This window comes from Loxodonta africana, chromosome 7 (assembly GCF_030014295.1).
Source record: "Loxodonta africana isolate mLoxAfr1 chromosome 7, mLoxAfr1.hap2, whole genome shotgun sequence".
Classification (NCBI taxonomy): domain Eukaryota; kingdom Metazoa; phylum Chordata; class Mammalia; order Proboscidea; family Elephantidae; genus Loxodonta; species Loxodonta africana.
In genome coordinates this window covers 35,586,557-35,609,221 of record NC_087348.1, presented here as the reverse complement: position 1 = coordinate 35,609,221, position 22,665 = coordinate 35,586,557, and the positions used below count along the sequence as shown (strand labels likewise).

Sequence of the window (22,665 nt, the reverse complement as noted above, 5' to 3'; positions counted from 1 at the left end):
AAAAAGGAAAAAGATGGAAGAATGTAACACAACATTAAAAACAACCAAAGGAAAAAAAACACAAAGAGCTAAAAAAAATAAGGAAAACAATGGAAGAACAAAATGAGGATCTAAAAAAAAAGGATACCGTAACTGAAATGGACAATAACGGAAATGACAAACAGACCCAACGACAGATTTAATCAGGAAGAAGAAAAGAATCAGCAAATTAAAGGAAAAGACAGTTAAAATCACAGATGCTGAAGAGCAATAAGAACAGAGGCTCAAGAAGGCTGAGCAGGGTTTAATGGAATTATGGGCCAACAACAAGAGAAATAATATGTGCGCCATGAGAATTCCAGGAGAGAAAGGGACGGAAAGAATATCTGAAGAAATAATAACAGAAAATTTCCCCACTCTAATGAAGGGCATGAATCTACTAATCCAAGAAGCTCAAAGAAAACGAAGCAGAATAAACCCAAAGAGATCTACACCAAGACATATCATACCTGTTGCTGCTGTTTGTTGTTAGGTGCCCTCAAGCGGGTTCTGACTCATAGTGACCCTACGTACAAGAGAATGAAACACTGCCTGGTCATGCACCATCCTCACAATCATTGTTATGCTTGAGCCCACTGTGCAACCACTGTGTCAATCCATCTCATTCAGGTCTTCCTCTCTTCTGCTGACCCTGTATTCTGCCAAGCATAATGTCCTTCTCCAGGGACTGATCCCTCCTGACAACATGTCCAAAGCATGTAAGACGCAGTCTCGCCATCCTTGCTTCTAAAGAGCACTCTGGTCGTACTTCTCCCAAGACAGACTTCGTTCTTCTGGCAGTCCACGGTATATTCAATATTCTTCACCAACACCACAATTCAAAGGTGTCAATTCTTCTTCAGTCTTCCTTATTCATTGTCCAACTTTCACATGCATATGATGTGATTGAAAATACCATGGCTTCGGTCAGGCACGCTTTAGTCCTCAAGGTGACGTCTTTGCTCTTCAACACTTTAAAGAGGTCCTTTGCAGCAGATTTGCCCAATGCAATGCATCTTTTGATTTCTTGACTGCTGCTTCCGTGGCTGTTGATTGTGGATCCAAGCAAAATGAAATCCTTGACAACTTCAATGTTTTCTGCATTTACCATGATGTTGCTTATTGGTCCAGTTGGGAGGATTTCTGTTTTCTTTATGTTCAGGTGTAATCCATACTGAAGGCTGTGGTCTTTGACATTCATCAGTAGGTGCTTTGAGCCCCCTTCACTTTCAGCAAGCAAGGTTGTGTCATCTGCATAAAGAAGGTTGTTAACGGGTCTTCCTCCAATCCTGATGCCCCGTTCCTCTTCATATTAGTCCAGCTTCTCGGATTATTTGCTCAGCATACAGATTAAATAGGTATGATGAAAGAATAAACCCTGACACACACCTTTTCTGACTTTAAACCACTCATTATCCCCTTGTTCTGTCCAAACAACTGCCTCTTGATCTATGTAAAGGTTCTTCTTGAGCACAATTAAGTGCTCGGGAATTCCCATTCTTCACAATGTTATCCATAATTTGTTATGATCCACACAGTTGAATGCCTTTGCATAGTCAGTAAAACACAGGTAAACATCCTTCTGGTATTCTCTGCTTTCAGCCAGGATCCATCTGACATCGGCAATGATATCCCTGGTTCCACATCCTCTTCTGGATTAGGCCTGAATTTCTGGCAGTTCCCTGTTGATATACTGCTGCAGCCGCTTTTGAATGATCTTCAGCAAAATTTTGCTTGCATGTGATATTAATGATATTGTTTGATAATTCCCGCATTTGGTTGGATCACCTTTCTTGGGAATAGGCATCAATGTGGATCTCTTCCAGTCAGCTGGCCAAGCAGCTGTCTTCCACATTTCTTGGCATAAACAAGTGAGCGCTTCTAGCGCTGCATCCGTTTGTTGAAACACCTCAATTGATATTCCATCAATTCCTGGACGCTTGTTTTTCCCCAATGCCTTCAGTACAGCTTTGACTCCTTCCTTCATTACCATTGGGTCATGATCATGTGCTATCTCTTGACATGGCTGAATGTCTACTAATTCTTTTTGGTATAATGACTGTGTATTCCTTCCAGCTTCTTTTTTTTTTTTTTAATAATTTTTATTGTGCTTTAAGTGAAAGTTTACAAATCAAGTCAGTCTGTCACATATAAGCTTATATACACCTTACTACATACTCTCCTTTACTCTCCCCCTAATGAGTCAGCCCGCTCCCTCCTTCCAGTCTCTTTTTCGTGACCATTTTACCAGTTTCTAACCCTTTCTACCCTCCCATCTCCCCTCCAGACAGGTAGCTGATACAAGTAGCTCACTCTTCATCAGCATCTCTCTCCTACCCACTGTCCAGTCCCTTCCAAGTCTGACGAGTTGTCTTCGGGAATGGTTCCTGTCCTGGGCCAAAAGAAGGTTTGGGGACCATGACCACCGGGATTCTTCTAGTCTCAGTCAGACCATTAAGTATGGTCTTTTTATGAGAATTTGGGGTCTGCATCCCACTGTTCTCCTGCTCCCTCAGGGGTTCTCTATTGTGCTCCCTGTCAGGGCAGTCATCGGTTGTGGCCGGGTACCATCTAGTTCTTCTGGTCTCAGGATGATGTAAGTCTCTAGTTCATGTGGCCCTTTCTGCCTCTTGGGCTCATAGTTATCGTGTGATCTTGGTGTTCATTCTCCTTTGATCCAGGTGGGTTGAGACCAATTGATGCATCTTAGATGGCTGCTTGTTAGCATTTAAGACCCCAGATGCCACACTTCAAAGTGGGATGCAGATTGTTTTCATAATAGAATTTATTATGCCAATTGACTTAGAAATCCCCTTAAGCCATAGTCCCCAAACCCCCACCCTTGCTCTGCTGACCTTTGTAGCATTAAGTTTATCCCAGAAACTTCTTTGCTTTTGGTCCAGTCCAGTTGAGCTGACCTTCCGTGTATTGAGTATTGTCCTTCCCTTCACCTAAAGTAGTTCTTATCTACTAACTAACCAGTAAATAACCCTCTCCCACCCTCCCTCCCTCCCCCCTCTCATAACCACTAAACAATGTGTTCTTCTCAGTTCATACTATTTCTCAAGATCTTACAATAGTGGTCTTATACAATATTTGTCCTTTTGCATCTGACTAATTTCACTCAGCATAATGCCTTCTGGGTTCTTCCATGTTATGAAATGTTTCACAGATTCGTCACTGTTCTTTATCAATGCGTAGTATTCCACTGTGTGACTATACCATAATTTATTTAACCATTCATCCGTTGATGGACACCTTGGTTGCTTCTAGCTTTTTGCTACTGTAAACAGTGCTGCAATAAACTTGGCTTCCACCTTCTTTTGATTCTTCCTGTGTCATTTAATATTTTCCCCATAGAATCATTTACCACTGCAACTCAAGGCTTGAATTTTTTCTTCACTTCTTTCAGTTTGAGAAATGCCGAGGGTCTTCTTCCCTTTTGGTTTTCTATCTCCAGGTCTTTGCACATGTCATTATAACACTTTACTTTGTCTTCTCAAGCTGCCCTTTGAAATCTTCTGTTCAGTTGTATTACTTCATCATTTCTTCCTTTTGCTTTAGCTGCTAGACATTCGTGAGCAAGTTTCAGAGTCTCCTCTGACATCCATCTTGGTCTTTTCTTTCTTTCCTGTCTTTTCAGTGACCTCTTGCTTTCTTCATGTATGTCCTTGATGTCATTCCACAATTCATCTGGTCTTCGGTCATTAGCGCTAAAGGTGTCAAATCTATACTTGAGATGGTCTCTAATTTAGATGGGATATACTCAAGCTCGTATTTTGGTTCTCGTGGATTGCTCTGATTTTCTTTAGTTTCAACTTGAACTTGCATATGAGCAGCTATGGGTCTGTTCCACAGTCGGCCTCCAGCCTTGTTCTGACTGACGATATTGAGCTTTTCCATCGTCTCTTTCTACAGATGTAGTCGATTTGATTCCTGGGTATTCCATCTGGTGACGTCCATGTATGCACTCACCGTTTATATTGGTTAAAAAAAGGTATTTGCAATGAAGAAGCCATTGGTCTTGCAAAATTCTGTCATTTGATCTCCAGCATTGTTTCTATCACCAAGGCCATATTTTCCAACTACTGATCCTTCTTCGTTTCCAAGTTTCACATTAAAATCACCAGTAATAATCAGTGCATCCTGATCGCATGTTTGATCAATTTCAGACTGCAAAAGCTGATAAAAATCTTCAATTTTTTCATCTTTGGCCTTAGTGGTTGGTGCGTAAATTTGAATAATAGTCGTATTAACTGATCTTCCTTGTAGACGTATGGATATTACCCAATCACTGTCAGTGTTGTACTTTTAGGACAGATCTTGAAATGTTCTCTTTGATGATGAATGTAACACCATTCCTCTTCAAGATGCCATTCCTGGCATAGTAGACTATATGACTGTCCGATTCAAAATGGTCATTATCAGTCCATTTCAGCTCACTAATGCCTAGGATATCGATGTTTATGCATGCCATTTCATTTTTGACGATTTCCAATTTTCCTAGGTTCATACTACGTACACTCCAGGTTCTGATTATTAATGAATGTTTGCAGCTGTTTCTTCTCATTTTGAGTCATGCCACATCAGCAAATGAAGGTCTCGATGGCTTTACTCCATCCATGTCATTAAGGTCTACTTTGAGGAGGCAGCTCTTCCCCAGTCGTCTTTTGAGTGCCTTCCAACTTGGGGGGCTCATCTTCCGGCACTATATCAGACAATGTTCCGCTGCCATTCATGATGTTTTCACTGGCTAATTCTTTTCAGAAGTAGACTGCCATGTCCTTCTTCCTAGTTTGTCTTAGTCTGGAAGCTCATCTGAAACCTGTCCTCTATGGGTGACCCTGCTGGTATCTGAATACTGGTGGCATAGCTTCTAGCATCACAGCAACACACAAGCCCCCACAGTATAACAAACTGACAGACACCATATTTAGGCTATCAAAAATTAAACATAAAGAGAGAAGCCTGAAAACAGTGAGAAAGAAGCAAACAGTCACATACAAAGGATCCTCAATAAGATTAAATTTTGATTTCTCCTCAAAAACACTGGAGGCCAGAAGGCAATGGAATGATATATTTAAAATGCTGGAAGAAAAAAAAAACTATCATCCAAGAATACTATACTTAGCGAAACTATCCCTCAAAAAAATGAGTGTGAAATTAAAACATTCCCAGAGAAACAGAAGCTGAGAGTTCATATCCATCAAACTGGCCCTATAAAAAAATACTAATGGGAGTTCTGTAGCTGGAAGGGAAAAGACCTGGAAAGAATTCAAAACTACACATAAAAAAGAAAGATCCCTGACAGTCTGACTTGATTTGTAAACATTCACTTGAAGCTCAATAAAAGTTAATAAAGAAAGAAAGATTCCTAATAAAGGGAAATGCATGGACAAGTATAAGGGCTAGTAATAAGGTATTCCTGCTTGATAAATCTATATGTTTTGCCCTTTATGTTTTTTAATAACATATACATAGAGAAGGCAAGGATAAAATTATTTTACAGGGCACATGAAATATAAAGACATAATTAGTAATAATAACTGCAAAAGGAGGGAAAAGGAATGGTACAGATACAGAATTTTTTGTGTTTTACTGAAGTTAAGGTGGTATCCACTTACCCCAGAATGTTATAAATACAAGTTCTTAAGTGTAATATTCATGGTAATCACTAAGAAAATATATTTTAAAAACATACACAATAGGAAAGGAAAGGGGAGCCAAAGGTGCTCACTACAATAAACCAATAAAATACAAAAGCAAACAGTACTAAAGGACAAAGACAAAGAAGGCTTAAGACACATAAAAAAAAATAAAATGGCATAAGTCACTTGTTATTAGTGACTGCAATGAATGTAAACGGACTAAACACTCCAATTAAAAGGCAGAGAGAGGCAGAATGGATTAAAAAAAAAAAAATGATCCAACTATATGCTGTTTCAAGAGACACACCTTAAGCCCAAAGACGCAAACAGGCTGAAAGTGAAAGGATGGAAAAAAATATTCCACGCAAATAATAACCAACAGATAGCAGGGGTGGCCATCTTAATATCAGAAAAAGTAGACATTAAGATAAAGTCTGTCAGAAGAGATAAAGATGGACATTATATGGTGATAAAAAGGTCAATTAATTAAGAAGATTCAACAATGATAAATATATATGTACCCAACATCAGGACACCTAAATATAAAAAGCAAACACTGATGGAACTGAAGGGAGAAATACACAGTACTACAGTAATAGTTGGAGACTTCACTATACCACTATCAATACTGGTCAGAACATCTAGAAAGAAGATCAACAAGGAAAGAGAGGACCTGAATGATACTATAAACCAACTAGATTTAACAGAATATATAGAACACTCTACTCGAGAACAGCACAATACACATTCTACTCCAGTGAACATGGATCATTTTCCAGAACAGACATCATCTTCAATCACAAAGCGAGTCTTGATAAATTTAAAAAGATTGAAATCATACAAAATATTTTCTACGACCACATGGACTGAAGCTAGAAATCAGTAACAGGAAAAAACCTGGAAAATACACAAACACATGAAAATTAAACAACACACTATTAAACTACCAATGGGTCAAGGAGAAATCATTAAATTTCTTGGACTCAAATGAAAATGAAAGCACAGTATTAAAACTTAGAGGATGCAGTGAAGGCAGTACTCAGGGGAAACTTACAGTAATACATACCTACACAAAAACGAAGAAAGACCTCAAAATTAACAGCCGGGAACCAGAAAGAGAAGAGCAATCTAAACCTAACATACCAGAAGAAATGGAAAAAAAAAAAACAAACAGAGATCAGAGTGTAAGTAAATAAAACTGAAAACAGAGAAACAATAAAGAGAATCAATAAAACCTGAGGCTGAGTCTTTGAAAAGACCAGTAAAACTGACAAGCCTTTAGCTAGAATGATAAAAAAAAAAAAAAAAAGATGCAAATAACCAAAGTAAAAATGAAAGAAGGGACACTACAACTGACTGGACAGAAATAAAGAATTATGACAGATATTATGAACAACTGAATGGCAACAAACTGGATAACCTGGATGAAATGAACATATTCTTAGAACCACACAATCTATCCAAACTGAATCAAGAGGAAATAAGAGTCTCAACAGACCTAAAATGAATGAAGAGTTCAAATCAGCAAAAAACCTCCCAACAAAAAAAAGATGGCATCACTGGGGAACTGTACCAAACATTTAGAAAAGAATTGACACCAATACTGTTTAAATTCTTCCAAAAGATAAAGAAGGAAGGAATACTCTCTAATTCATCTTATGAAGGAGAAACATAACCCTGATACCCAAACCAGACAAAGACACCACAAGAAAATTTTAAGCCAATATCTCTTATGAATATAGATGCAAAAATCTTCAACAAAATACTAGTGAACAGAATTCAACAGCATATTAAACAAGTCATACACTATGATCAAGTGGGATTTACTCCAGGAATCCAGGGATGATTCAACATTAGAAAATTAACATAATACACCACATCAATAAAACAAAGGAAGAGAATCACATGACCATCTCTATGGATGCAGAAAAAGCATCTGATAAAATCCAACACCCTTTCTTGATGAAAACCAAAGAAGAACGGATAAAAGGGAAATTCCTCAATATAATTCGCGGCACATATGAAAAGCCAACAGCCAACACTATACTTAATGGAAAAAGACTGAGGGCTTTTCCACTGAAAACAAGAACAAGACAAGGGTGCCCACTCTTACCTTTGTATTTAACATTGTATTAGAACTCCTAGCCAGAGCAAAAAACTACCCAAAGAGGCAGTTGTTCAGACAGAACAAGGGGATACTGATGGGTTTAAAGTCAAGAAAGGTGTGTGTCAGGGTTGTATTCTTTCACCATACCTATTTAATCTGTATGCTGAACAAATAATACAAGAAGCTGGACTATATGAAGAAGAACGGGGCATTAGGATTGGAGAAAGACTCATTAACAACCTGCGTTATGCAGATGGCACAACCTTGCTTGCTGGAAGTGAAGAGGACTTGAACCACTTACTAAATGAAGATCAAAGACCACAGCCTTCAGTATGGATTGCGCCTCAACATAAAGAAAACAAAAATCCTCACAACTGGACCAATGAGCAACATCATGATAAATGGAGAAAAGATTGAAGTTGTCAAGGATTTCATTTTACTTGGATCCACAATCAACAGCCATGGAAGCAGCAGTCAAGAAATCAAAAGACGCATTGCATTGGGCAAATCTGCTGCAGAGGACCTCTTCAAAGTGTTGAAGAGCAAAGATGTCACCTTGAAGACTAAGGTGCGCCTGACCCGAGCCATGGTATTTTCAATCACATCATATGCATGTGAAAGCTGGACAATGAATAAGAAGATGGAAGAAGAGCTGACGCCTTTGAATTGTGGTGTTGGCGAAGAATATTGAATATACCACGGACTGCCAAAAGAACAAACAAACCTGTCCTGGAAGAAGTGCAGCCAGAACGCTCCTTAGAAGCAAGGATGGCAAGACTGCGTCTTACAGACTTTGGACATGTTGTCAGGAGGGATCAGTCTCTGGAGAAGGACATCATGCTTAGCAGAGTACAGGGTTAGTGGAAAAGAGGAAGACCCTCAACGAGGTGGACTGACACAGTGGCTGCAACAATGAGCTCAAGCATAACAACGATTATAAGGATGGCACAGGACCAGGCAGTGTTTCGTTCTGTTGTGCATAGGGTCAGTATGAGTCAGAACCAACTCGACGGCACCTAACAAGAACAACAGCCAGAGCAATAAGGCAACAAAAATAAATAAATGATATCCAGATTATGGAGCCTTAAACACTAGCAAGTGGCCATCTAAGATGCATCAATTGGTCTCAACCCACTTGGAGCAAAGGAGAATGAAGAACACCGAAGAAACAAGGTAATTATGAGCCCAAAAGACAGAAAGGGATACATAAATCACAGACTACATCAGCCTGAGACCAGATGAGCTAGACGGTGCTGGGTACAACCTATGACTACCCTGACAGGGAACATTACAGGGAATCCCTGAAGAAGCAAGAAAACAGTGAGATGCAGACCTCAAATTCTCGTAAACAGACTGACTTGTGGTCTGACTGAGATTAGAAGGACCTTGGAGATCATGGTACCCAGAACTTCTGTTAGCCCAAGACATGAACCATTCCCAAAGCCAACTCTTCAGACAAGGGATTGGAGTGGACTGTAAGATAGAAAATAATACTGGTTAGGAGTGAGTTTCTTAGATCAAGTAGACACATGAGATTACATGGGCAGCTCCTGTCTGGAGGGGAGATGAGAAGGCAGAAGGGCACAAAAGTTGGCTGAATGGACACGGAAATACAGGGTGGAGAGAAGGAATGTGCTGTCTCATTAGGGGGAGAACAACTAGGAGTATATAGCAAGGTGTATATAGACTTTTGTATGAGAGACTTACTTGTAAACTTCCACTTAAAGCACAGTTTAAAAACACACACACACAAAAGATATCCAGATTAGAAAAGAAGTATGATATGATATGATCTTATATATAAATAAAGCCCCAAAGAACCCACAGGAAAGCTTCTAAAGCAAATAGAAGAATTTAGGAAAGTTGCAGGGTACAAGGTTAACAAACAAAAATCAGGTGGGTTTCTATACACCAGCAATGAGAAATGTGAAAGGGAAATTAGGAAGAGAATTCCATTTACAATAGCATCTAAGAGAACAAAATACTAAGGAATAAATCTAACCAGGGACATGAAGGACTTATACAATGAAAACTATAAAGTAGTGCTGAAAGAGATTAAAGAAGACTTAAAAAAATGGAAAGATGTTCCATGATCATGGATTGGAAGACTAAACATTGTTAAGATGTCAACACTACCCAAAGTAATCTACAGACTCAATGCAATCTCCATCAAAATTCCAACAGCCTTCTTTACACAAATATAAAAACCAATCCACAACTTTGTACGGAAGGGAAAGAGGCCTCGAATAGCTAAAACAATAGTGAAAAAGAACAACAAAATAGGAGGACTCTCATTTCCCCTGGTGGCACAGTGGTTAAGAGTTCAGGCTGCTAACCAAAAGGTCGGTAGTTTAAATCCACGAGCCGCTTCTTGGAAACCCTATGGGGGCAGTTCTACTCTCTTACAGGGTCACTATGAGTCGGACTCAACATTATGCTGAGTGAACTATGGCTATCATAAAAGAACAAATATTTTATGACCTCACTTATATAAAAAGACAAGAAAAGGCAAATGTATACAGGCCAAAATTTATTAGTGGTTGCTATGACTTGAAACAGATTTGACAGCAATGGATTTTTTTTTTTTTTTTTGATGGAAAAATCGCATTCATTAAGGGTAGGGCTGCACAGCCGATTATTGTAATTGCTGTCAATAAGTTGTACACCTGTAAAAGTTGAATTGCAAAAGTTGTGTAACAGATGTATTAACAACAACCAAAAGAAAAAAAGAGTAGCTGCTAAGGCTGCTTATGTACAACCAAACACCTCATGGGATTTGGTTCCTTGGTTTGGGGGTTTAGGGTCATGGTTTCATGGTACATCCCAATTAATTGGCCTAATAATGTGTTCAGTGTTTCTGTTCTACCTCTTAGTTTGCTGCATAGCGTCTGGGGTCTTAAAAGCTCGCAAGTGACCATCCAAGACACAATAATTGGTCTCTATGCACCTGGGGCAACAGAGGAAGAAGGAGAGTCAGGAATAAAGCCATTGCCACCAAATCGGTTCAGACTCATTAGCAACCCTATAGGATACAGCAGAACTGCCCCATAGGGTTTCCAAGGCTGTTAATCTTTACAGAAGCAGGTGCTGCATCTTTTTCCTGCAGAGCAACTGGTGGGTTTGAACCAATGACCTTTCAGTTAGCAGCTGAATGCTTTAGCCACCGCTCCACCAGAGCTCCTCTAGAGTCAGGAATAGGATGAGGATATGGAATGTGTGGCTAACTGCCTCCATGAGCAACTGTCTCCTTTGCCACAAGACCAGAAGAACTGGATGTTGCCTGGCTACCATTACTGAATATTTTGATCAAAGATTCCATATACGAGTCCTGATCAAAAGGGGAAAAATGCAGAACAGAACAGAATTTCAAATTATCATGGACTCTAGACTTTCTGGAGCCGCGGAGGGTAGATGAACCCCTGAAACTATTACCGTGAGATAATCCTTAAATCTTAAACCAAAAATACTTCCTGAAGTCATCTTAAAACCAAATACTAGTTTAGCTTAACTAGTAAAAAAGGTCTGCCTTGAGCATTATGCTCTTTTAAGAACTATCTATGTGGGATCAAACTGACAACAGCAACTTTAAAGATGAGATAGGAACCTTGGGGGCAGTGAATTGATGTTAAGGAGGGAGGAACAACTCAGAAAAGGAGGGTGCGAATGGCTGCACAACTTGAAGAAGGTAATCAATGTCACTAAATTGCACATGTAGGGGAAAAGAAAAACAAAACAAAAATCCTCACCTTTGCTCTGAGGAGGGTTTTGGCTCCTATCCCTTAGGACGTTGATTTCATAGACAGCACCATACTGTTCAAAGAGTTCCCGCAAGTCTTTCTCAGACCAGGTCCTCGGAACCTGGCCAACAAACATCTTGATAGCATCAAGATCTGGTTGGTCGGGGTGGTCCAGGGTGCCGTTCATTTTCTTTGAGCTGCATGAGATAAAATGAAACTATTATGTATTCATGTCACTTTCCAGAGGAAGTTTTCCCCTCTTTAAAAGATCTTAACTACCTCCTGAAAAAAATTTTTACTTCTTTAATAAGTTCATAAATACTCAAAAGAGGACAGAGGAGCAATGTGAGGGGACAAGAACCTGAATGGTAACCTTTCTACACCTCCACTAGTCACATCTGTTCAAGGACAAACCATGATTCCCTCCTCATCCACTATTTCATCCTTGGGGTGGAGAAAGGAAACAGAAACCTTTATAGAGAAAGTAATTCCACCAGATGGACTTGGTATTAGTTCTTTAATTACTTCCACTCAATTTGACAGAGTTCCCTGGTCCTCCTTCACCATAGATACCTCTTTCATTAGAGCCCAAACTAAAGTCACCATTCTGATTAGGAACTGACACTCATTTTTGTCTAGTATGAGAATTCTCAAAGGAATTTAAAAGGCAAAGCTCCTACAGCAAGATCATGTTTTAATAGTTTTTATGCATAATTAACAAACAGCCACTTTTTTTAATGACCATAAAGATCACAAAGGATTACTGATGAGGAGTAAGCCTCAGGTCTCTTCCCCAATGTATACATACAACGACAGATGTTAGAACAGAAGCACTTGATTTTGAAGGCTTAAGCTAAGTAAGAACTGACTAAAATGCAGGTCCTTGAATGAACGTGCTATCTCCTGAGTAACCCTAATGCTCCTGAGTTGGGCCCCCAGACCGAAACAAAGCTTTGCCTCTTAAACTTCCACAAATGAATGTGATAAACATAAATAATGCTGCCATCATTCTACTTTTTTTGTATATAAGTTATCCAATTTACTGCCTTCTCCTTATGACTTTACCCATTTAGATTCCTTACTAATTGCAAATTCTACTATAATTGCCACAGATGCCTCCAATTCCATCATAGAAAACTTTTAATGTTCCTATTTCAATACCTTCATTCCTACCCCTGCTAAGGGGATTCTTACACTACAAATGTTTCCACTCAGAACCTATTTCAAAGTCCTTATCCCATCACTGTTTCCAGATTTTACGCCTGGCATTTATCTAAACCATTAATAACTGAAATTCTAAATAATCCTCACGGTTACCTTTCCTGTTAGAGTTTGCTGCTTAATCCAGAAATCACATCATCATATTTAAATTTTCCATGTTCTAAATTGCTGTTGTTAGGCACCACTAAGTCAATTTCTACTCACAACCCCATGTGATAGAAAAGAACTGTCCCACTGGGTTTTCTAGGCTGTAATCTTTACGGGAACAGATCACCAGGTCTTAGTGGCTAGGTGGATTTGAACCACCAACCTTTTGGTTAGCAGCCAAGTGCTTAATCCTTTGTGCCACCAGGGCACCTTGTGTTCTAAATATTCAATCCTAAATAAAATGCTCATTTTCTTTACAGGAAAAACAACTTTTTTCTTCGCTGCTATCTTTTGAATAGTGTTTGATGATCCTTCAGAATGCTAAACCTATGACAGTACTTCAACCTCTCTCTTAATACCTAAATCTCTTACAATCAGACACCCACAGGGGCTGTTCTCAAATTGCCTTTGTTGAATCTATAACTAATTAAATGTCCTAAATCTAGGTCCCTTTGTATATGCAGGTTTCCCATTCTCTCCCAGGTTAACTAAGTCAGTTTCATCCCAGGACTCAAAGAGTACCATATTTTCACCTTCGCTGTAACACTTAACCATGTTTTCCCATAATTTGGCTATATCTACCTCTCCGAACTAGACTGAGAGATCCTTGAGACAGAAAATGTTTTACTTCCTATTCATTGCTGTAGCCATAACTGATACAGTGCCTGGGTCAAAATAAGCACTCAAATGCAGATGGGAGAAAGTTCTTGTTAAGATTCTCAACAATTTCCCCTACTTAACTCAATAAAATGAATATTGTGCACAAAGAGAGCTCTCAAATTTAACAGAAGCTTATCATCTATTATTACTTGATTTCCACAGGATCAATCTATCTTCTTTAAAGTGTTTGGAATGCATTGTTTCACTGGTTTTCCTTTAATCTATTAATCTAAAAGCATCTGTGTCAGGTTACTGCAGAAATATATATGTTTTAATTGCTTTTGGAAGCCTAATTTTAATGTTCCAAAAGAAACCATGCTACCATGATGAAAACGCCCTGTGACTGGTGAGACAATGGGTATCACTCCCTAGAACCTGTCCGCAACAACTTTAATTACCAGTTTTAATACCATTTTATTAAAATGTTGCTAATCTTTAATCATGTTTCTATTCTAGGAAGGGTTAACATAGAACCCCAATGGTGCTCAAAACATGCTTTGATGATATGGAAGCTGACAGCTATTTCTGAAGAGGCAGGGGTTTATTAACTTGCACAACATTGCGGGCAACTGCTCCCAGCTTGTCCCTTCCATCGGTATTTGTGTGCCATTTCTAAACTTTCTACATCACTCTTTGGTGCAAAAGCTTAAACACAGTCAATATAAGTGGATTATGGCTTATCTGGAAATTCAGTGGAGCTCAGGAGTCTAAACAGAATACCCTCCCTTCCTCTCCTTTTACTCTCCAAATCCTACTCCATTTCTTCATGTCTCCCTATTCCATGAACCCCTCTTCCCCCATGTATACCAACTCAATAACCAGAAGAACCACCCTAGAACAGTACTGTTCAAAGTGTGGCCCAAGGTCTGTGGGGACCATGGTCTCAGGGAACATCTAGCTCAATTGGCGTAACACAGTTTATAAAGAAAATGTTCTACATTCTATTTTCGAGAGAAGCATCTAGGGTCTTAAAAAGCTTGTGAGCGGCCACCTAAGATACTCCACTGGTCTCATCCCATCTGGAGCAAGAGAGAATGAAGAAAACCAAAGATATGAGGAAAAGATTAGCCCAAACGATGGATGGACCACAAGTACTACAGCCTCCACCAGACTGAGTCCCGCACAACTAGACGGTGCCCAGCTACCACCACCGACTGCTCTGACAGCAATCACAAAACAGTCCCGGACAGAGCTGGAGAAAAATGTAGAACAAAATTCTAACTCACCAAAAAAAAAAAAAAAAAGACCACTTACTGGTCTGACAGAGACTAGAGAAACCTTGAGGGTATGGCCCCCCTGGACACCCTTTTCACTCAGTAATGAAGTCACTCCTGAGGTTCACCCTTCAGCCCAAAAATAAAACGAGACTAAAGGGGCACACCAGCCCAAGGGCAAGGACCAGAAGGCAGGAGGGGACAAGAAAGCTGGTAATAGGGAACTCAAGGCCGAGAAGAGGAGAGTGTTAACATGTCATGAGGCCAGTAGCCGATGTCGCAGAACGATATGTGTACTAATCGTTTAATGAGAAGCTAGTTTGTTCTCTGAGCCTTCATCTAAAATACAATGAAAAGAATAAAGAACCAGGAGGGGAGCACACCCTTTGGACCCAGGAACCCTACACTGAGGAGCTCCTGGACCAGGGGGAGACTGATGACAACGACCTTCCCCCATAGCCAACAGAGAAAGCCTTCCCCTGAAATTGGACTTTGAACCTCCTATATCGTGCCAGAATAAATTTGTTTGTTAAAACAACAACAACAAAAAAAAAACCCCAGTGTGGTCCAAGGACCAGTGGACTGTCAAACTCAAGCCTTTATGAACTTTTACAACAACTGGACCAAGTAATTTCTTATCTTCTCCATCTACAATAATAAAAAAGATGTACAAGCTCTTGCTTTATTGTTTTTCTACTAGTTTTTATTATATTTTACAAGAGTATAATCAAAGGCAGGGAAGAGGACATGGTCCTCCACCACAGTTTGAGAAACACTGCCTAGAACACAGCAAATTATCAGGCCAGGCTCCAGATACTGTGGAAATCCTGCAACTGGAGCTGTGCGTGGACACAGTCTTTCCTCCGATTTACTGGACACTTACACAGGCTAGGTGCTTTGTGAGGTGTGGCACATACTGGTAAAAAAAATATATATATATGGGGCATTTTCTTGGAGCTCATGAAGACACAGTTAGAATTAAAGGTGGCCCTATCAGCTAGAGACGAACAAAAAGAGAGAAACAACCACATGTATACCTAGGTATACGTAATAAGGAGTCACGGTCCTTCTCATCAACTGCTACTGTGTCTGAAGAGATGAGCAACAATGCTCTTCCATCTTCCCTCTCCCCTTCTCCAGTATGCATGCTGTCCTTAAGGTTCAAAGTAACCACTGCTTAAAAAGGCCACCTGGGGATAAGACTCCCAGTGTGACATGCCAAGGATACCTCTTCACCCAGGTCAAAGCATTTACTCGATGTATTGCTAAATACATTCTCAAATTTGTGCCTTACCTCCCTGCTAAATGGATAGCTCCTCAGGGTCTGTGACTGTGTATTAGATATATTTATCAGCCCATTCAAGAACCAGTGAACTCAGCAGCCCCCGGAGAAGTACTATCTATTGTGTCCCTGTCATTCCTAAGAGGCAAGTCAGTGGAAATTCCTATTTTCTGTGCAAATGCTGCCAGCCCTGACCAGGGAGTGGGGTGGAAGAGGAAAATCAGGGCCAGCAGTAGTGAGGGAGAAAGAGAGATGAGGAGGCAGGAAGTGTTTCAGGGGAAAGGCATGGAACCAACCCACATCTCCCTAAGCTTCTGCTCTGGCAGAAGAAGCAATATCGGCAGCTACTACCTCAAGAGGCAAACCATTAAGAATAAGCAACTATGAGAAATCAGGGCTAGAAGTTGCCTTGACTAACTTGACTTTTGATGGAACAAGACATCGGAAAACAGAATGGACAATCAACTGGGAAGAGAAACAAGGGCGGACAAAACAAAGAACCTTATTTTCAAAGCATTTGTTAGTTCAAAATTCTTAAACTCTCCTCTTTCTCTCTTCCCCTCTCAAGACTTGCTAACCCTGGGCCCAGCAAAGGGATAGTGGATGTCAGAACACAGACTGAAAGTTGCTCTTGAACGCAGAGAAGCTAAAGTGAAAGGAAGAAATGATGAAGTAAAAGAGCTGAACAGAAGATGTCAAGAAGACAAAATAAAGTAGTATAATGAAATGTGCAAAGACCTGGAGTTAGAAAACCGAAAGGGAAGTACACGTTCAGCGTTTCTCAAGCTTAAAGAAAAAAAAAAAAAAAAATCCTCCGGTTTCGATAGTAGAAGAGCCTACGAAGAAAATATTAATTGCCACAAGAAGCATCAAAAGCAGATGGAAGAATACACACAGTCACTGTACCAAAAAGAACTGGTCAACATTCAACCATTTCAGCCGGCAGCATATGACCAAGAACCGATGGTACTGAAGGAAGAGGTCCAAACTGCACTGAAGGCACTGGTGAAGGGGGCAGGGAGGACCCCATTGCCCTCAAGTCTATTCAGACTCACAGCCTGTAACTGATGGAATACCAAATGAGATGTTTCAACAAACAGATGCAGCACTGGAAGTGCTCACCAGACTATGCCAAGAAATTTGGAAGACAGCTACCTGGCCAACTGACTGGAAGAGATCCATATTTGTATCCATTCCAGAGAAAGATGATGCAACAGAATGCAGACATTATCTAACAATATCATTAACATCACATGCAAGTAAAATTTTGCTGAAGATCATTCAAAAGCAGTTGCAGCAGTACATGGACAGGGAACTGCCAGAAATTCAAGCTGGATTCAGAAGAGGACGTGGAACAAGGGATACCACTGCTGATGTCAGATGGATCCCGGCTGAAAGCAGAGAGTACCAGAAAGATGTTTACCTGTGTTTTATTGACCATGCAAAGGTATTCGACTATGTGGATCATGACAAATTATGGATAACACTGCAAAATATGAGAATTCCAGAACACTTAATTGTGCTCATTCAAGGAACTTAGACCAAGAGCTAGTCATTCGAACAGAACAAGGGGATACTTCATGGTTTAAAGTCAGGAAAAGTGTGCATCAGGGTTGTATCCTTTCAGTACATTTATTCAATCTGTATGTTTAGCAAATAATCTGAGAAGCTGGACTACATGAAGAACTGGGCACTGGGATTGGAGGAAGACTCATTAACAACCTGCATTACGCAGATGACACAACCTTCCTTGCTGAAAGTGAAGAGGGTTTGAAGCACTTAATGATGAAGATCAAAGACTACAGCCTTCAGTTTGGATTACACCTCAACATAAAGAAAACAAAAATCCTCAACTGGACCAATAAGCAACATTATGATAAATGGAGAAAAGACTGAAGTTATAAAGAATTTCATTTTACTTGGATCCACAATCAACACTCATGGAAGCAGCAGCCAAGAAATCAAACAACACATCACACTGGGCAAATCTGCTACAAAAGATCTCTTTGAACTGTTAAAAAGCAAAGTGTCACTTTAAAGTGTGCCTGACCCAAGCTACGGTGTTTTACCGCCTCATATGCACGTGAAAGCTGGACGATGAATAAGGAAGACAGAAGAAGAATTGAAGCCTTTGGATTATGGTGTTGGTGAAGAATATGAATATACCATGGACTGCCAGAAGAACGAACTAATCTGTCTTAGAAGTACAGCCAAAATGCTCCTTCGAAGCAAGGGTGGTGAGATTATATCTCACATACTTTGGACATGTTACCAGAAGGGACCAATACCTGGAGAAGAACATCATGCTTGGGAAAGTAGATGGTCAGCTAAAAAGAGGAAGACCCTCAATGAGATGAACTGACACAGTGGCTGCAACAATGGGCTCAAGCACAACAACAATCACAAGGATAGCACAGGAGTGGGCAGTGTTTAGTTCTGTTCTACACAGGCTCACAATGAGTCAGAACTGCCTTGAAAGCACCTAACAACAACAGCTACACTGAGCAATACAAGAGTCGCTAGCCACATGTCACTATTTAAACTTAATTTAAAAAATTCAGGTCTATGATTGCACAACATGATTGATATAAATGGTCTGATTGAACTGTACATGTGAAAAACGTTGCATTGGCAAATGCTGTGTCCTCTGTATTTTTACAACAATAAAAAAAATTCCAAAATAAAATCAGTTCCTCAGTCACAAGAGCCACATGCGGCTAGTGGCTGCTACTCTGGACAACAGAGATACAGAACATTTTCATCATCACAGAAAGTTCTATCGGACAGCGATGCTCTGCAGAATCAGGAACTGTTTCAACAGAAACAGGCAGTGGTGAAGTCAGAAGTGGAAAAGTTGCAACTGCAGATAACATGAATTAAGACAACAAGCTGAAAGGGCTGTGGCAGGAGACAGCAGGGCTCATGCTACAACTTAGGTCATGCTAAGTGAAAGAAGCCAGTCACAAAAAGCCACAGAGTGTATTGCTGCATTTATATGAAATGTCCAGAACAGGCACATCTACAGACATAAAGTAATCAGTGGTTGCCTAGGGCTGAGGATAAAGAGCTCTTAAGGAGTACCTAACCAAAAGGTCAGCAGTTTGAACCCATCCAGTGACACCCCAGGAGAAAAGACCTGGTGATCTGCTCCCGTAAAGACTGCTGTTGTTGGTAGGTGTCTTCAAGTCAGTTCCAACTCATAGCGACCGGTACTGCACCACCTCCTCAAGTGTTGCCATGTTTGAGCTCATTGTTGCAATCACTGTGTCAATCCATCTCGTTGAGGGCCTTCCTCTTTTTCCATGACCCTCCACTTTACCAAGTATGATGTCCTTTTCTAGGGACTGGATTTACAACACATATTTTTGAGGGACACGAGTCAATCCACAACACACGTCCTCTTCTGATTCCAGCTTGATTTTCTGCCAGTTTCTTGTTGATGTACTGCTGCAACTGCTTTTGAATTAACCTCAGCAAAACGTTACTTGCGTGTGTTATTAATGATATTGCTCAAAGATTTTCACATTCTGTTGGATCACCTTTCTTTGGAAATATGGATCTCTTCCAGTCAGTTGGCCAGGTAGCTATCTTCCAAATTTCTTGGCATAGACAAGTGTTTTCAGTGTTGCATCTGTTTGTTGAAATATCTAAATTCCTGGAGCCTTGTTTTCTGCTAATTTCTTTCAGTGCAGCTTAGACTTCTTCCTTCAATTCCATCGGTTCTTGATCATGTGCTACCTCCTGAAATGGCTGAATGTCGAACAATTCTTTCTGGTATAGAAACTCTGTGTATTCCTTCCATCTTCTTTTGATGTTTCTTATATCATTCAATATTCTGCTCATAGAATCCCTCAATACTGCAACTCAAAGCCTGAACTTGCTGTTGAATGTAAGCAGCTAAAGTGAAAGGAAGAAATGATGAAGTACAAGAGCTGAACAAAAGATTTCAAAGGGCTACTCGGGAAAACAAAAGTATTATAATGAAATGTGCAAAGGCCTGGAGTTAGAAAAACAAAAGAGAAGAACAGGCTGGGCATTTCTCAAGCTGAAAGAACTGAAGAAAAAATTCAAGCCTCCAGTTACAACATGGAAGTATTCTAAATGGCCTAACCAAGTGGAAAGAGGTATGAATGCCTAAGGTGCAATGAAGCAATGGTAAGGACTTAAAATGACGGGCAAGAGAAGAGTAAGCTAACATCAGAAAGGTAGAAAAGGGACTTGAGAAAGTTGGAGGAGAATATAAAAACAGACTAGAAAATGAAGATAAAGAGATGGATTGGAGAGACCCTGTGAAGGGCTTTCCCTGTTATACTGATGGGCCTAAACTTTATTTCAAGTTTTTAAAGCAAGAGAATGATCAGATATCTGTCTTTTAAAAGACAACTGGCAATAATCTGAAATAAAGTGGACAAACATGGCTATCAGGAGGCTGTTGCACAAACCAGCTCCTAAGAGGTCAGGGCCCAGTATCAGGCAATGCTGAGAAATTTTATGCGCAGGATCTACTATAAATTGGGAGTTCACTGGATAAGGGAGAGGAGGAAGAGGGAGAAGTTACTGATAACACTTGGGTTCTAGTGAGGGCAATCTGGGGAATCTTTTTGTGGGGAAGCCTCCAGATAGAAGTGTCCAGCAGGCAGTCTGGAACAAAGTCATAGAGCTCAGGAGACTTATGGGGACAGACATAAAGATCTGAGAATCAGAGAAGCACATCAGTACCCCCTTAAGTAAAGGGAGAGCTTTAAAAAATAAAATAAAAAGAGGCCAGTTTCCTCAGACTGAGAGAGCTGACCCAGCATCTCTGTAAGCCCACCCTCTCACTGCCGTCAAATTGATTCCAACTCATAGCAACCCCGTAGGGCTTCCAAGCCTGTAAATCTCTAAGGAATCAAGCTCCCGCATCTTTCACCCATGGAGCCGCTGCTGGTCTCGAACTGCTGGCCTTTCTGTTAGCAGTTGAGTGCCTCTACCACTGTGCCACCAGGGCCCCTTTCATGAGCCCTGGATCATTAAAATATCCAGTGTAAAGTTCTACCACTTGCTTTGCTGGAAAAACTCCCAATCAGTCTTAGAAGAAACACAACCAGAATCTGCCTTATAAGCCAGGATGGTGAGACTTCAGCTCTTACTTTGACTATGTCCTCAGAAAACCCAATCGCCAGAAAGGACAGCATGGTTGATAAAGTCAGGGAAAATGAGGGAAACCGTCAATGAAATGGGCTGACACAACAGCTGCAACAATGGGCTCAAACATACCAATCATCATGAAGATGGTGCAGGACCAGGCAACATTTCGTTCTGTTCTACATAAGGTCACCATGAGTTGAAGCCAACTGGATGACAACTAACAACAACAACAAAAGCTCGTCACCACAGAAGTAACAGCAAGAGACTCCGATTGTCAGGAAGGAGGTCCATGCAGTCGTCTTTCTCCAAATGACAGCTATGGGGTTGACCACGGGCCTACTTCTGCTGGCATGGGAGAAGCATCTTTTCCTGCCCGTGGGAGCCTCATAACGGCAGTGATGGGGTCTTAGTCCGCATTCCTCAGTGAATGGTTGTTGACTGTAAGAAGCTGAGAAACCTCCAAATTGCTTGTCACCAGCCCCTCCCGACACCCTACCTTGAGTCCGCCGAAGTCCTTTTCAGGGCTGGCTTATCTCTGTGGTTAGGGTGGAAGCCCCTTTGCTTTCCTGGTCTCATAAGAGGTTAAACAAGGCCTCTTCCATGCTCTGTGTCCAGAACACACACAGTAAATATTTGTTGAATGAATGAACAAATAAACAAATCTGTATTACTGGAAAAAAAAAAAAAAGAGGCCAGAGACACAACTCCTGGAGAACACCCATATCCTAGGGTATAAGCAAATCAAGAGGAACCAGTGGAAGTTGAAGAGTGATCTGAGTAGAATCAAGGACATTGTTTACAAGTAGGAACAGGAACTAGAATCCAGGTTCCTGATCTTTCTAGAGCTCCTCTACCACCTCTTCTCTGTTGTAAAGAAAATTTGAAATAAAAGACTTTGCTAGATCACGTTCCTGATTACATTCCCAGGCAACTTCACTTCAGAGAGAAAACCACTGATGTCAACTACGAAAGTGGTGTGAGTAAGGGAAGAGCTGAGAATCCTAGAAAAAGGTGGCAACACACATCATTCTCAAGAACTTTTTTCTTTCCAGCTCCTTACTGTCTCTGTAGTGTTTCGGCGTAGTGTATGGTGCCCAGTGGAGTGGCCCCAAGGACTTGCAATGTGGGAAAAAATACAGAGGATATTGTTAAACTTGAATTTTAGGCCCAAGGTTTATAGCAACTGTCCTTAGGCAAGTCAATTATAATCTCTCTCAACCAGGTTTTACATGTGTTAAGATAGTGGCAATAGCCCATGCTCGATTAGCCTCATAAAGCTTTTGTGAAGAGGGATAACTAAAACAGATGCAAATGCACTTGGAAATAAGTTACATACCAGCGTACTCCCTGATTAACTCTACTCAAAATGACTTGCATTAAGACCATTAGTTCTCAAACTTTAGTACTCATCTAATCATATGGGATAACAGCAATGAACAATTAACAACTCCATTTAAAATAGCATCTAAGAGAAGAAATTTGACTAGAGAAGTGAAAGACTTAT

General features: G+C 40.4%; 1 protein-coding gene across 7 annotated transcripts in view; it reads right to left on the bottom strand.

The window, feature by feature from the left end:
• The window catches only part of CELF1 (CUGBP Elav-like family member 1), a 95,927-nt gene that overhangs the window by 24,967 nt on the left and 48,295 nt on the right, over positions 1 to 22,665 (bottom strand). For all 7 annotated transcript variants that reach the window (XM_064288130.1, XM_010592067.3, XM_010592066.3 and 4 more), the window contains exon 2: positions 11,520 to 11,707. In XM_064288130.1, coding sequence (XP_064144200.1) covers positions 11,520 to 11,697 — 178 coding nt within the window. In that variant the 5' untranslated portion in view covers positions 11,698 to 11,707. The remainder of the gene's footprint in view (positions 1 to 11,519; positions 11,708 to 22,665) is intronic.